General features: G+C 35.2%; 1 protein-coding gene across 1 annotated transcript in view; it reads left to right on the forward strand.

Moving 5' to 3' along the window:
• Nucleotides 1–16,529, forward strand: part of LOC120222321 (protein FAM151B-like) — a 42,743-nt gene that overhangs the window by 12,452 nt on the left and 13,762 nt on the right. Inside the window, exons 3-4 of the mRNA XM_039220124.1 lie at nt 6,417–6,477; nt 9,002–9,097. Coding sequence (XP_039076055.1) covers nt 6,417–6,477; nt 9,002–9,097 — 157 coding nt within the window. The remainder of the gene's footprint in view (nt 1–6,416; nt 6,478–9,001; nt 9,098–16,529) is intronic.

Raw genomic sequence — 16,529 nt, forward strand, 5'->3', positions numbered from 1 at the left:
CACAGACTGAAACAGGCTACAGGCTCAGAGCTGGCAGTCAGCACAGAGCCCGACGTGGGGCTCGAACCCATGAACTGCGAGATCATGACCTAAGCGAAAGTCGGACGCTTAACCGACTAAGCCACCCAGGCGCCCCTAAAGATTATTTATTTTGAGAGCGAGAGAGCAGTAGAGGGGCAGAGAGAGAGAGGGAGAGGGAGAATCCCAAGCAGGCTCCATGCTATCAGCACAGAGCCTGACATAGGGCTGGACCTCACAAACTGTGAAATCATGACCTGAGTCAATATCAAGATTTAGACACCCAAGTTTTCAAGTCAAATTCCTAAACTCTATAACATTTAAGTACTCCTATTCATCCCCCTTCGGTTTGAAACTCCCTTGTGTTTGGCTCCATGGTATTGCACCAAGTGGATGCATCTACTTCTCTGTCTAGTTCTCTTTTGTTTTGTTTATTTTTGAGGGGAATTGTTTTCCCCCTTCCTAATTTTGGAATTCTCTTAACAGTATTTCTTTCTTTTTTTCCTTTTTTTTTTTTTTTTTATTGAAGAGACAGAGAGAGACGGAGCCTGAGCAGTGTAGGGGCAGAGAGAGAGAGAGAGAGAGAGAGACAGAATCCAAAGCAGGTTCCAGGAGAGCCTGATGCGGGACTTAAACCCACAAATGCAAGATCATGACCTGGGCTGATGTCAGATGCTCAACCGACTGAGCCACCCAGGTGCCCCTCTTAACAACATGTCTTTCAGAGTCTTTTTTAAATATGAAAGGTAAAATAGCAAAGCTTTAATAGAATATATCACTAAAGAATATCTTCATAATATTGGGGATGGGAAGAGATTCTTAAGATATAAAAATCACTAACCATAAAGGATATGTTTGAGTAATTTGAATACATTAAAATTCAGAAATTCTTCCCATCAAAAGATACCATGAAGAGCATGAACAAATTAGGCACAGAGTTAGGGAATATTTTATATCTCAAAAGGTCTCTAATAGAGAATATACAAGGAAGTATATATTCTGTTATTTGTATGTCACAATTTATTTTATTATTGAATGACATTTGGATTGTTTCATGGTTTTTACTGTCACAGGGATTGCTGCTGTGAACATTCTCACACAGACACACACACATCCTGGTGCACATATGCCTACATTTATAAAGGTTGTATAGGGAGGGAATATCTAAGAATAGAATTTCTAGGTCATAGAGTATTCATATTTTCTACTTTAGTAGATAATGCTAAACCATATTCCAAAGAAGATGAATTAACTGCAGCTACATGTTTCAACTTGGAGAAATTTCACAAACTATATTTAGTAAAACAAGTAACACCAAAAATATTATATACCATAGGATTCCATTTACATAAAAATAACTAATGGGTAAAAATTAAACTGTACTGCTTACAGATGGAAATATAGGCAGTAAACAAAGAAAGGCAAGAAAATGGCTACCACAAACGGCAAGGTTGTGAGGGCTCCAGCGGAGAGGAGAGATTGTGATCACCAAGTGACATACAGGTACCTCCCAAGGTAGTAGTGGTGTGCTCCCTTTCTTGATTTGTGTTTTGGTTACACTGGAGTTCATTTTATAATAATTTTTAAAAATGCATACTTATGGTTTTATGTGTTTTTCCTATATATGTTATTTCACAATAAAAAGGACTTAAAAAATAACACCTGAGAATTGATTTGAAAGAATACAATTTAAGTTACCCTTAGGCAATTTTTTCCTATTTCACTTTAAATATAATAGAGGGAGGATTAAAAGAGGTACAGTAACTTTGTAGAGCTCTTTTTTTAATGTAAATATACCACAACTTTTTTATCCCTTCATCTATTGATGGACACTTAGGTTGTTTCAGTGTCTTTGGTATTATAAATAATGCTGCTATGAACATGAGGATGCAGATATTTTTTCAAATTATTATTTTTGTTTCCTTTGGATATATCCCCAGAAGTGGAATTACTGGATCATATGGTAGTTCTATTTTTATTTTTTTGAGGATCCTTCATACTATTTTTTCATAGTGGTTATACCAATTTATAATCCTACCAATAGGGCATAAGGGTTCCCTTTTCTTAACACCCATGCCAGCATTTGTTATCTCATGTCTGGTTGATGATGGCCATACTAACATGTATGAGATATTTCATTGTGGTTTAGATTTACATTTCTATAATGACTAGTGATGTTGAATATATTTTCATGTACCTGTTGGCCTTTCATATATCTTCTTGGAAAAATGTTTATTCAAATCCTTTTCCCATTTTTAAAAATTTTTTTAAAAAAATTTTAACATTTATTCAGTTTTTGAGAGGCAGAGAGTGAGCAGGGGAGGGACAGAGAGAGAAGGAGACAGAATACAAAACAGACTCCAGGCTCTGAGCTGTTAGCATAGACTCTGATGTGGATATCAAACTCATGACCCATAAGATTATGACCTGGGCCAAAGTCAGGTGCTTAACTGGCTGAGCCACCCAGGCATAGGGTCCCGTCCCCATTTTTAACTTGGGTTATTTAATGTCTTTTTTTTTTTTTTTGCTGTAATTTATTGCTGGTAGGTTTTTTTGCTGTTAGTTCTTTATGTATTTTGGATATTAACTCCTAACCTGATACATGGTTTGCAAATATTTTTACTATTCCATAGGTTGTCTTTTCAATTTGTTGATGGCTTCTTTTGCTGTGTAGAAACCTTTTAGTTTGATTTAATCCCACTTGTTAATTTTTTTATTTTGTTCCTTGTACTTTAGGTGTCTTATCCAAAAAATCATTACCAAGACCTATATTAGGGAGCTTTTTTCCTATATGTTCTTCTTGGAGTTTTGTGGTTTAAAGTCTTATAATTAATTCCTTAACCCATTTCAAGTTAATTTTTGTGACTGGTTTAGGATACAGGTTTAATTTAGTTCTTTTACATGTGATTATCCAGTTATACCAGCACCATATATTGAAGAGACTGTTTTTGTCTCCATTGAATATTCTTAGCTCCCTTGCCAAATACTAGTTGATCGTTTATACTTGGGTTTGTTTTTTGGCTCTTGATTCTACTCTGTTGGTCTATTTGTCTGTTTTTATGCCAATACCACACTGTTTTGGTGACTATTGCTATATAGTATAACTTGAAATCAGTAAGTGTAATGCTTCCTGCTTTACTCTTCTTTTTCAAGGTTTCTTTGGCTATTCAATTTTTCGTGGTTCCATATAAATTTTAGGAGTTTTTTTTTTCTACTTCTGTAAAAAATGCCATTGAATCTTGATAGGGATTTCATTGAATCTTTTGGTAGGATTAACACTTTAATAATATTAATTCTTCCAATGTGCGAAGACAGGATACGTTTCCATTCGTGTCTTCTTTGATTTCTTTCATCAATGTCTTGTAGTTTTTGGTAGGATTAACACTTTAATAATATTAATTCTTCCAATGTGTGAAGACAGGATACGTTTCCGCTCATGTCTTCTTTGATTTCTTTCATCAATGTCTTGTAGTTTTCAGCATAAAAATCTTTCATTTCCTGGTTAAATCTAATCCTATGTCTTTTATTATTATTATTGATTCTGTTGTAAATGAGATCAGTTTCTTTATTTCTTTTTCAAAAATTTCACTGTTAGTGTATAGAAATGCTACTGATTTTTTTGTACGTTAATTTTGTATTCTACAACTTTACTGAAGTCACTGATCTAACAGATTTTTGGTTGAGTCTTTTACAAAGTCTATGTATAAAAGCAGGTCATCTGCTAGGACTTCCAGTACTGTGCCGAATAAGAGTGATGAGAGTGGGCATCCTGTTCTTGTTCCTGATCTTAGAGGAAAAGTTTTCATCCTGTTACCATTGAGTATGGTGTTAGCTGTGGACTTGTCATATGTGGCCTTTATTATGTTGAGATATGTTCCTTCTGAGCCTAATTTACTGAGTTTTTATCATGAGATGATGTTGAATTTTGTCAAATGCTTTTTTGTACTTACTGAAATGATAATATGATTCTTTCATTTTATTAAATGTGACATGTAACACTGATTGATTTGTGTGTGTTCAGCTATCTTTGCATCACAGAGTTGAATACCACTTGATCATGGTGTGTGATTCTTTTATTGTGCCACTCAACTCAATTTGGTTGTATTTTACTGAGAATTTTTCATCTATATTCATCAGGGATACTGGTTTATAGTTTTCTAGTAGTGTCCTTTTCTAGTTTTGGTGTCAGGATAATGGTGATATTATCAAATACATTTGGAATTGTTTCCTTCTCTTCAGTTATTTGGAAAGTTGGAGAAGAATTGTTGTGATTCTTTAAATGTTTGGAAAATTCACCAGTGAAGCCACCTGGTCCTGGGCTTTTCGTCATTAAGAAGTTTTTAATTACTGATTCAGTTTCTTTACTAGTAATTGATCTAGCTAGATTTTTAATTTCTTTCTGAACCAGTCTTGGTAAGTTATAAAATATAGGTTTTAAAGTAACTCACGTGTGTGTGTCCTCACCTGTAGTTTAAAATTTCTTTTTGGTTTGCCACATAATGGTGCTGTGGAATAAAATTCAAAATACTTTTCTCTGTTACATTTACAGAATGGTGTCACCATCCTTAAGGACAGGAATATGTCATCACAGCAAGAACATATACCTTGGTTAGATTATTTCTCATTAGTAATAGAAGAGGTGCTTTGGAGATTTTTTTTCCTGGATTCCAACATGTTTATGGGGAAAACAGATGTGGAACTACTTACCAGCTTTGCATTTTCTTAGACTCTGATATAATAGTAGTATTGTGGGTTTTTTTAAGAGTCTTTTTTTAAGTTTATTTATTTTGAGAGAGAGAGAGAATGAGAGTGAGCCTGTGCAAGGGAGATGGAGAGAGAGAGAGAGAGAGAATGAGAATATCCCAAGCAGGCTCCATGCTGCTAGCACAGAGCCTGAAGTGAGGTTTGATCAGGGTGTGAGATCACGACCTGAGCCGAAATCAAGAGTTGGATGGTTAACCAACTAGCCACTTAGGCACCCTGCAAGAGGAGTATTGTAATAGAAGTAATGTCTACTGAAAGAATACACAATTTAAACTACGTTAAAATTCTGAATATATTCTTAACATCCATAATAAATCTGCATATGTTATTATTGTTTTCTTAACTCCAGAAATGGATCTAAATTTATTTTGTTTGGCATCCTCAGTGACATCTCTTGGTATTTTTATATCTCATATAAACCCCCTCAGAAGAGAGAGCAGGGCCACTTATAAGTGAGTATGAATGTTGGTAATATCAGTGACATTTACATCTCTTCATAGTTCCTTGCAATCATGCTTTTGACTCCACCCAGCCTGTTGAAAAAGCCCAAGTTAGAGCTGTAGGGAACAGATTCCTTGATCAGCAGTACAATCTCTATAGTTTTTTTGTCCAAAATTTGGCCCATTTTCAGTGTAACCAGTCTGGGTTTCCAAAGCCATTTAACATTCTGGTAACTCAGATATAGCAGTTACCTAATTTAGATGACAGCAATGTGAAGGTTTTTTTTTTCCCTCTCTAGTCCTTTTGATGTTGATGAAGGAATGGAACAGGAACTATATGTTCCAGCACTGCTAATTAATTTTTTTGTCTGTGTGAATTTGGGTTAAAGATAAATGAGAGTAACTATTTTTAGGCTTAATGGAATTCCTCATCACTGTTTCTTATCTTTTACTTTTCACTGTATAATTCTGTTTTATTTTAATGCAGGTACAGCCTGACTGTTTGGACTGGGAAAAATGATAACTATTCCATTGAAGATTTACTTTGCATTAGAGACCATTTTGACAAAAAACAAGTTTTCTATGACATCTTGGAACCACAAAACCATGAATTTAAACAAGCCATTGGAATCAAAGTTAATCTCTAAGAAGATCTTTCTAAGTTATTTCCTGTTTTGGTTTCATAATCCCCTGCTTTGGTCTGAATTAATTACCATATAAATTATGATGATTGATTTATGCTCCACATCATCTAATCAAAGAACACTTAGTGCTTACTTTATTAGGCATATATCTTTATGACACTGTACTTACTTAAAAGATTTGGAAAGAATAGAGGTGCTGGGCAGCTCAGTTGGTTAAGTGTCTGACTTTGACTGGGGTCATGATCTTGCAGCTCATGGGTGCCAGCCCCACGTCGGGCTCTATGCTGACAGCTCAGAGCCTGGAGCCAGCTTCTGTTGCTCTCTGCCTCTCCCCCACTTGTGCTGTGTCTTACTCTCTCTCAAATATAAATAAACATTTTTTTAAAAAGATTTAGAAAGAAGACATTTCAGTAGACCTGATCTAATAATAATTTAGGAAAATGATGTTTTTAAACGCTTTATAAAATATAATTTTGATATATTGAAGGTGAAAGAATTTACATGGTATAGCTTGGATATAAATCACATTTTGTTGGCACTTGTATTACAGAGATTCCACAAAAGTATGGCACCCTCTTTCTTCTTTCCTGGAGATTGATTATTTCACACAGGTGAGCACCTTTCTCATGACAGAATAAAATCCACTTACTGAAAACAATATAGATTAAATTACATGGATCTAGCATTTCCATATTGTTGGGAGCATGCTGACAACAATGTATGTGTTTTGTATTCTTTATTTCGATGGTAATATTTACCTATAGTGAGTACAATCCTCCTGGAGAGCAGAATTTTAATCCTAGTGGCCATCATTCGATTTTCATTTCTCACTAGCACCACCTTAGTTCAGGCTGTTATTTTACTGCCAGAACTTCAAAAACTTGTTCTTTGTGACTTCATTGTTCATGACTCTACTCAGAGATGCCCTGAGTATTTCTGCTGAAGAAAGCTTTTGTAAGCACATCTTGCCAAATTAGATATCTCCAGGGGCCTCTTAAATGCAACTTTATTGAATTTTACTCTTAAAAGACCCTCTGTAATGTAGCCCACTCTAAAAGTCAACTCAGTGATCTGCAGTTCTTCATTTCAAAAATGCGTGCAACATCAGTGGTCTCCAGATCTTCCTTTAACATTTAATTTTAACTATTTAATATTGTTCACTAATTATGTCATACATGTTAGTTGTATTTCCTCAGCTAGGTTATAAAGCCCTTCATGGTAAGGGTGCATTCTTAACTGTCCTTTATAGTATGTGGCTTCATCTTGAGCATGATATTCAGAAAAACAAGTTACTTCTTTCATTTATTGAAAAGAAACTTAGCAATGAATGTCTTAAGATATGTAATTAGCCTTGGTATATCAGCCATTTTCTCCCAGAGAATAAAGTGGTACATAGTGAAAATAGCTTGGGTTTTGAATTCACACAGACTTCCCTTACAGCCCCACTAGCTATACAGTCCCTTAGTAGGTACAGATTTGAGGAAATATTTAACCTCATTGAATCTTGATTTCCTTATCTATAAAATGGAAGGAAAATGAGGATTTTCTTGTAGAGTTGTTATCAGGATTGAGATTCATGTAATAGAGGGATCTAGCTCAATGCTCAACATATAGTACGTACTCAACAGACGGAGTTAGTTCTCTTCTTCTAGACTTGTCATATGACCGTATCCATTGTAGATAGATACAGTAGGAGTGTAACATGAAACATTGTAGACATAGGAATATTTAAAGAAGACCATTATATTTCCACTTTAAATTTTAGCTCCAACTAAATACAGTGCTATTTGTAAAATAACACCTAAAACTTCACTTTCTATGGTTGTTTGCCAAAAGCAAAAGATAGAATTTTATAATTATAAAATTTTAACAATCACAACAAAGATTAACTTAAAATTATAGTAAAATGTAATGTTTATCAATTTTCTAAAATGACCATGCTTTACTTTTATAGAGTTTAATCTATAAATGAACTGCATTTTAATGAGGTTTTAAATAAAATTCTTTGTCCAGAAGATTATTTTTGCTACTTGATTATCTGACCCTTGATAATACTTTTAAAAGTATTAATCTTTAGGCAAAATTCTTTTATTTGGAGAAATTTATCAGCTGGGTATCACTTAGACTAAGGTTTAAAGCTGTATTGTAAATTGTGGGAACAAAAAATATGTAAGGGAATTATAAAATGTATACTATTGAAAATAAATTTTTAATGGATATTCACATGAAAAAACTTTGATTGCTACTTCATATCAGACACAAATAACAATTTGAGTTGAATCTTAGGTCCAAACATGAAAGCTAGAATTAAGCATTTAGAAGAAAATTAAGGAGAATGTTTTCATGACTTTGGAGTGGGCAACAATTTCTTTTTTCAATTACAGCTTTATAGAGGTATAATTGACATATAAAATTGTCAGATGTTTCCAATTTTTTCTTATTTCCCCCACATCCAAGGCAATGATTGATCATAACACAACACTAATCATAAAAGAAAAAATTGGTTGGGGTACCTGGATGGCTTATTTGGTTGAGTGTCTGACTTCGGCTCAAGTCATGATCTCACGGTTCCTGAGTTTAAGCCCTGCATTGGCCTCATTGCTGTCAGCACAGAGCCCGCTGTGGGTCCTCCTCCCTCTTCTCCCCTTCCCTGCTCACTGTCTCTCTCAAAAATAAATAAAACATTTAAAAAAAGAAAAAATGGATTAATGGGCTTTATCAACATTTAACACTTCTCATCAAAAGGCATAATTAATACATATCTGACATAGGTCTCATACTCAGAATCTTTGGAGAACTCCTGTAAACTGATTTTTATAAAGAAGCTAAACAACCCAATTAAAAATGGGCAAAAGAACAGACACTTCAAAACTTGGTTAATAAATAATAATGATAAAAAAGCCTTAATGTAGAAGAATGCAATACAATACTATATGAACACTGAGGATCTACATTTATTAATATGGAAAGATTATGTAATAATTATGTAATAATACATTTGCAGGCTGCAAAACAGATGTCTGGTATCCTATTTATGTACAATTATATGACTTTATATGCATTTGTATATATAGGAAAATATTTGGGGAGAAGTTCCCAGACACAGAATAAGTATAACCTATTTTTCCCCTCCAGGTTCTCAAGTCTAATGTATTGGTGTTGAGAACTCATGGCATCCAAGGGCTATTTCCTAAGCTTGGCACATCAATCCTGGTCCTAGAAGAGACTTCGGTACGAGATCCAGTTGTTAAAAAAAAAAAAAATCAGAGCTTTAAAAAGTATGGTTGATTAAGGCCGTGTAAAAGTGATGTAATTACTAATTAGTCAGGTATATACCCATTTCTCAAGTGGGAAATTGTTAAAGGTTATTTATAACAGGTTGCTTATTTGCTTGTTTGTTGGAGTTAGGGTCTTGGATTTTTTCTCTTGTAATGATAAAAATTAAGTACCTAGTGAATATATAGAAAAATGCCCTATCGTAATACTGAAATTTAAGATATGAGCCTGCCTAGTAAGAGCCTACAATCTGCTTATTGTCATAAATTTGTGGATCAATGCAAGGAAAAGTTGAATGATAGAAAGATGAAGATAGTAGTACTGAAGAACTTTTTATCTATAAAGTGGGAGTATAATGAATAAATGAAACCAAGACCACCTGATAACTAGGTCTTGGAAGAAGCAGGGCAGGGTCTAGGAGTTCTTGGGACTTCAGCGGCAGGAGCTCAGGGTCTTTGTTTTACTGTCTAGTGTTTCTCACCAATGTCATTCTCTTATTGAAACTGTGATTGTTTCTCTTCTTTGTGTCTACCATCCTTTACCCAAGGACCTCAATTTGTCCAGTCACTTGTGTCTTCAGGGCTTAGCAGGAATACTGAGGGGAGGTAAGAGGCAAGCATTTAATTGGTGTCTGATGGGCTGAGGCTGTGCAAATAATTCAGAAATGATTTCTACCTCAAGGACCTTAAAATCTACACAGGAGAGACAGACCTGTAGACAATAAGTTGGATTTTTCCTATAACTCCTGTGATGGAACTATACACCAAGTTGTGGCAACAGACAGCACTTTGTTCTAATTGAGAGAGAGCACTTATGTTGTGTCTTGAGTGATGAGTAAGACTCACTAGGTAGAGTAAGAGGAATATGTTTTTCAGACAGAGGCACATGAGCAAAGGAACTCAAGTGGGGGAAGAGACCGGTCTGACCTGTTCCAAAAGTTTATAAAGGCACCATACTATGAGGCTGGGCACTTAGGCAGGGGCCAGAATCATTTTCTGAGCCAAAGAGCTGGCTCCTTTTCTCTTAGGCCATAGGAGTCATTGCACCGTTTTATATATCAGTTTTGAATATTAGAAAGGTGTTTACAATGGCACAAGAAGACTTGGATTCTGGAAGTGAAAGGGGATGAAGCCCTCAATTAAGGTGGTAGCAAAAGTGGATGAAAATGTTCAAGGGACAGAGGAAAGAGGTTACAAAGGAAGAATTTGTAAGAGTTTTAAAACTAGTTGAATGGAGAGTATGGGAGAGAGGAAAGAATCTGGCAAATGTATGTTTTCAATTAAAAAATGTTTTTAATATTTATTTTTGAGAGAGAAACAGAGTATGAGTTGGGGGGGGGCAGGGAGAGAGAGGGAGACAGAGAATCTGAAGTAGGCTCCAGGCTCTGAGCTGTCAGCACAGACCCCCATGCGGAGCTTGAACTCACAAACCATGAGATCATGACCTGAGCCGAAGCCAGACGCTTAACCAACTGAATGCACTGTGAATGTATTTTTTGCTTGGTAACAGAGGGTCAGGTGGTGCTACTAACCCAAACAGGGTAAGACAGAGGCCAGGTGTAGCTATACTTCTCAGTTATTTGCTGATAGTTCGCCTTTATACCAACTTGGAAAGAAAGCTTAAAAACCCCATCTGCCTGCCCCTTAACTTGCTCACCTCCTACTCTAACTTTAGAAAGGATGCTCTTTTTTTTTTTTAATTTAACTGGACCAGTTTCTTGAGGAATCCCTAAGTAATTGCTACTTTACTACATATTTTAATTATTCCATAGTTAAAAAAGAGTTTGAAAATCCTTACTGAAATATTGACTGTGAGAATTTGTTGCTACTTTGTGAATTTAAGAGCTAATCAAAAACTCTGGATTAAAGTAGAAAGGTATGACCTCTTCACAGAGTCTGTTGAACTCAGCCCCTAAACCATGGTTCCTTTAAGGAGTCTTTTGTGACTTCCCCAGGCAGACCTGTGGGCTTTCTCCTGAGGTACCTTCTCTGCTGGATTATATTTTACAGGTTTATGTTTTGTTCTCAGCTGTATTGTTTTAGAGGAAGAAACTATTAATCTTTATATGATGTCTGGTCAGAATGGCCCTTCACAAATGGGATGGATGGATGGATGGACAGACAGTTGGATAACACAAAATTCAGTAATTTTCTTAGACTTATAAGTGTGGCCCACAAATCCCTCAGTTCCCCTGAGACACTTTCAGGAGATTCATGAGATCAAAACCATTTGTGAAATTGTTATTATTTCACAAATAACAGCGTGTGCTTGTCTCGTGTTGACATTTACACTAATGTTGGGAAAACAATGGTAGGTTGAATTGTTGATGCCTTAGTATAAATCAAGTTCATGGCAACAGTTAGTAATCATATCCTCCACTGCCACATACTGATATTAAAAAGGAAAAAAGAAGACTTAGAAGTATCATCAATGATTCAGCAAAAATTATTAATTTTAACATTAATTAACATCTTGCCTCTTTAATACTCTGTGACAAAATGGGAGGTAAACACGGAATGGTTCTGCTGTATACTGAAATTCAATGGTTTTCCTAAAGAAAAGCATATGTTGCAAAAAGAGCTAGTCGTTTTTTTCATGTGAAAAAATATTTACTTGAAAGAGCAACTGACAGATAGTTATTCAGTCTTGGGTATTTGGCAAATATTTTCTCCAAAATGAACAAAGCAAGTCTGTCACTTCAAGGAAAACAACTGACAGTATCTGTTGCCAATTACAAAACCTGAGCTTTTACATGAAAAATTAGAATTTGAGTAAACTTGAATCCATCATTGTGAGCTTGACAGTTCCCAATGCTTAAAGACTCTTTTCTGATATCAGTGGTAATATTAATAAATGTTATTTTTAATGTAATTTAATATAACATAATGTAATGTAAAATGTGTCAACATTTGGAAGATCTGCATAACTCAGAGATTCATTATTTTCAAAATAACTAGTCCATGATATTATAAAACCTGCATGAGTAAGGAATCCATTCAAATTGCAGGACAGAACAGGGAAATGTAGTGTAATAGAATATGGAAACTCATTGATGTGGTTTCAGATTTCACATTATAGCTCACCTTTAAAGAAACTACTACTTACCCAAGTTTGAGTATTAGTGTATCAAAGAAGACTATCCACAATTATCTGAAAAGTCTATTAAGTTATTTCTTCCTTTTCCAATTACACATTTGTGTGAAGCCATATTTTCTTCATATGCTTCAACTAAAACAACATATTACAACAGAATTGAATGCAGAAACAGGAGAATCCATGTGTTTTCTATTAAGCCAAGCATTACAGGGATATGTGAAACCAAAAAATAATACCACTCTTTTTCACTAAGTATATTCTGGAAAATGTAGTTATTTATGCTAACATATATGGGCTTGTTGTTATTTTAAAAGAATTAGCATTTTTAAAGTTTTTCAGGTGTTAAAGTTTGTTTATTTTGAGAGAGAGAGAGGGAGAGGGAGTATGTGTGATCTGGGGAGGGGCAGAGAGAGAGAAGGAGAGAGAGAATCCTAAGCAGGCTCTGTGTTGTGATCGCAGAGCCCAATGTGGGACTCAATCTCAGGAACTGTGAGATCATGACCTGAGCTGAAATCAAGAGCTGGATGCTCAACCGACCGAGCCCCCCAGGAGTCCCAAGACTCATAGGACTCAAAGTTGCAGGGATAGAATAGCAATTTTTTGTTTTGAAATTGACAAGAAAATCCTTTGGAAAATATTTTGGCCTGACAATCAAAATTTAAATTTCTGCCACTATAACCAATACTTACTGAATATGAAAATAAAACTAAGAAGTCATGTAGGTGATTGAAGTACAAAAATGTAACTTCAATCATTAGTCTTCACCTTTTCCCACTGAATCTAGAGTTTTTCCATGTAAATTATTGATTTTCAAATCTTAAACAAGCAATTGATTTTCAAAACCTAAATGTAGCCTACTCATGATCGTTATACTTTGATCCAATGTTTCAGCTAAATGAAATTCTGTTAAATTGTTTTTGTTGTGATTTGCTGTGTTACCTACTCTTGCCAGGTTTTCCACTCCTGGCTTTCCCTTTAAGAAGTATAGACATTCAGGGGGAACTGGCTGGCTCACTCAGGGGCAGGGGGTAGTGTGTGTCTCTTGTTTTTGTAGTCATGAGTTCAAGCCCCACATTGGGTTTAAGTTTAAATAAATAAACTTAAAAAACAAAAAAAAGAATTGTAGACATTTAAAGGAGGTACACAAGGAAATAGGATGTCACCATGGAGAGGCCAATGGGAGCTCCAGTAAATTTAGTGGATTTACTATGGCCCATGATCTGGTCCTCTTATCTTGGAGACTTAGAAACGACTTAGAAATGTGACTTAGAGCTAAGGAATATTGACACTAAACAAAGCTATATAAACTCAAATATTATTTTATTAAGAATTGTGACTTCCAAGAAGACCATTCCTTCTTGTTTTAAAATGTAGATTTTATTATTATTCACATATGTTGAGGCCACCAGATCAGGAGTCAAAATTTAAGTATTTTAACTATACTTAAAATATAGTTTGTTACTTACAGTTCCCAAGAGGAGGCAGGCATTCTTTATCACATTGGGCCAATGTAGGAAAGCACCAGGGTCTGCCTGGAGGCAGAGGAGTGAGGGGAAAACTTGAGAAAGACCCTTTATTATAAGAATGACTTATAATTTTTATAAGAATAACTGAGGCAGGGTAAGCAGGCTTAGGTTTGGCTAAGTTGAATAATTTCTGTGGTTTCTGAGGTGTAGGAGCTGTCTCTGGTTGTATGGTACCCAATCCTGGCTTGCTTAGGGCAGGGGAGTAGTTGCTCTGAGTAGGAGACCCTGTGAGAGTCTGATAAAGGAGATATTTGGAGTATATGGATTCTGGATCACATACAATTTGCATACATAAGATACACTCTGGGACAAGTTATTTTCTCTAGAAATTAACTAACCCTGGGAAAGGCAGTCCCTCCAGTGTCAGCAAGACCCCAGGATATTATTAAGCAAAATAAAAAAACATGATTAATATAATTGTCGTCACCCTAACAGGTTCATTCCTTCCTTTATTTTAAGAAAATGTCTATTTATTTATTTTGAGAGTGTGTGTGTGTTTGTGTGCGTGTGCATAAGCAGGGGAGGGACAAAGAGCGGGATAGAGGCTCTGTGATGTCAGCACAGTGTCCTACTTGGGGCTTGATCTCATGAACCATGAGATCATGACTTGAGCTGAAATCAAGAGTCAGACGTTTAACCAACTGAGCCACCCAGGTGCCCCATTTTTTTCCTATTCCTTCTTTTAAAGAAGCTAAATGGGAATCAAATTATTAGAATGCTACATAATGAATATTTAATCAGAACAAGGGTAGTTAGTGTTATCATGTGAAATTTTAAAAGGTTCAGGTACTAGATAACTGGTGGGTACATCTCTACCAAAGAATATGCCAGGCAGGTGTTCACTACCTCCCCTGGACACTGCTTGGATGGGACACTGTCAGCACTTGTCTCTGTAACTAGGATTGCCCTATGGTCTCCCCAAAATTATCCTTGCTGTGAATCAGTATTAGTTATACTCTTTGGAAACCCTAGCAACAAGTAACTAAGAAGGGTACCTGTAAAACTTATGAATGAAGTGTCATCATACCTTGAAATTAAAGTTAAATCAGCACTCCTCTGTCCCTTGGATAATTTCCTAGCAGTGCTATTGCTGGGTCATAGGGTAGTTCTATTTTTAATTTTTTGAGGAACCTCACACTGTTTTCCAGAGTCTATTAAAAATAATAATAAAATAAAATAAATGTTCCTGGTTGAGAGATCACTGCACATTAAATTTATTTTTGTCTCATAAAGTTAAATCATACTTTTATATTAAGTTACAATATAATATATATATACATATCTGATTCCTGTTGCAAACATCTGTGACTTACCATTGGGATCCCAATGATAGAGACCACTTAATAGAGTGAAAAGTCCCATAGGATGGCTTTGCAAACTAACTGAAGCAGCCTTAGCCCCTAACATGTTTTTTGGATTAATGGAAGACTAAAAACTCTTCTGAATATGTCCTTCAATGGGGGCACCTGAGTGGCTCAATCAGTTAAGCATCTGACTTGTCTCAGGTCCTAATCTCACAGTTTGTGAATTCCTACCACATGAGGCTCTGTGCTGACAGCTCAGGACCTGGAACCTGCTTTGGATTCTTTGTCTACCTCTCTCCCTGTCCCTCTCCTTTTCATGCTCTGTCCCTCTCGCTTTCCCTCTCAAAAAGAAACAAACATTAAAAAAATAAAATAAATATGACCTTCAACAAAGTTTAATCCTATTAAGTATTTTTTGCACATTGGGATGTGAATTGCAACAATGGTTATTCTTTCTTAGTTTTCTATTTACTCAAAGTAACATGTGGCACAGTTTCTTTTGAGATTATGTTGAAATATTTATCATTAGTATTTGAAATAAATAAAAATCAATGATAATTGGGGTGCCTGGGTGGCTCAGTCGGTTAAGCGTCTGACTTCGGCTCAGGTCATGATCTTGTGGTTAGTGAGTTCAGGCCCCGTGTCAGGCTCTGTGCTCACAGCTGAGAGCCTGGAGCCTGATTTGGATTCTGTGACTCCCTCTCTCTCTCTGCCCCTCCCCTGCTCATGCTCTGTCTGTCTGTCTGTCTCTCTCTCTCTCACAAAAATAAACATTAAAAACAATCAATGATAATCAAAATAACATTTAAAGTCTTTATTGATACCATTTTGTTTATGAACTAATCTATTTGCATATTTTTCCAAATTGTATCCTTACAACTCAAAGCCAAGCACTTTTCTCAATATTAAAACTTGCGAAAAGGGTTTAGCTACCTATAAACATCAGGTACAATTCTAAGTTCTGAATCAAAAAATATTTCTAACGTAATTTATATTATTGTTCTTCAAAACATTAAATGGAAAAACTCCAATTATCTTTTCAAATAAAAGCCACAAGAAATTAAATAATTAACCATGTACATTACAACTTGCTTATATCAAATTACCAAGAAAAGCATCATGCCAATTGTTAGGATCTCCTCTAGTAATGGGCAAAGAAATAAAGTTGTATATGACAGTCATCAAATTAATACACTCAGGTTTTGTATAATTTGACTTATTCTTTGTTGTAAAACTGCTTGATTGAAATGACAATTCTTTGTATAAACACCACATTTTGAAATCATACAGATAATATAATCATTTTGTAACATTTTATGATAGTAGCATGGTATTCATTTATTTCATTAGAGGTTATTCATAGGTCCTAAATACTAGGTGATTGGAATGTCACGCTAAGGAAATTAGTCTTATTATTCTTATTATATAAATATCTAATGAATATATATTAGAAGTTAAAAG

The sequence above is a fragment of the Hyaena hyaena genome, unplaced genomic scaffold (assembly GCF_003009895.1).
Source record: "Hyaena hyaena isolate Hyena2069 unplaced genomic scaffold, ASM300989v1 scaffold_862, whole genome shotgun sequence".
Classification (NCBI taxonomy): domain Eukaryota; kingdom Metazoa; phylum Chordata; class Mammalia; order Carnivora; family Hyaenidae; genus Hyaena; species Hyaena hyaena.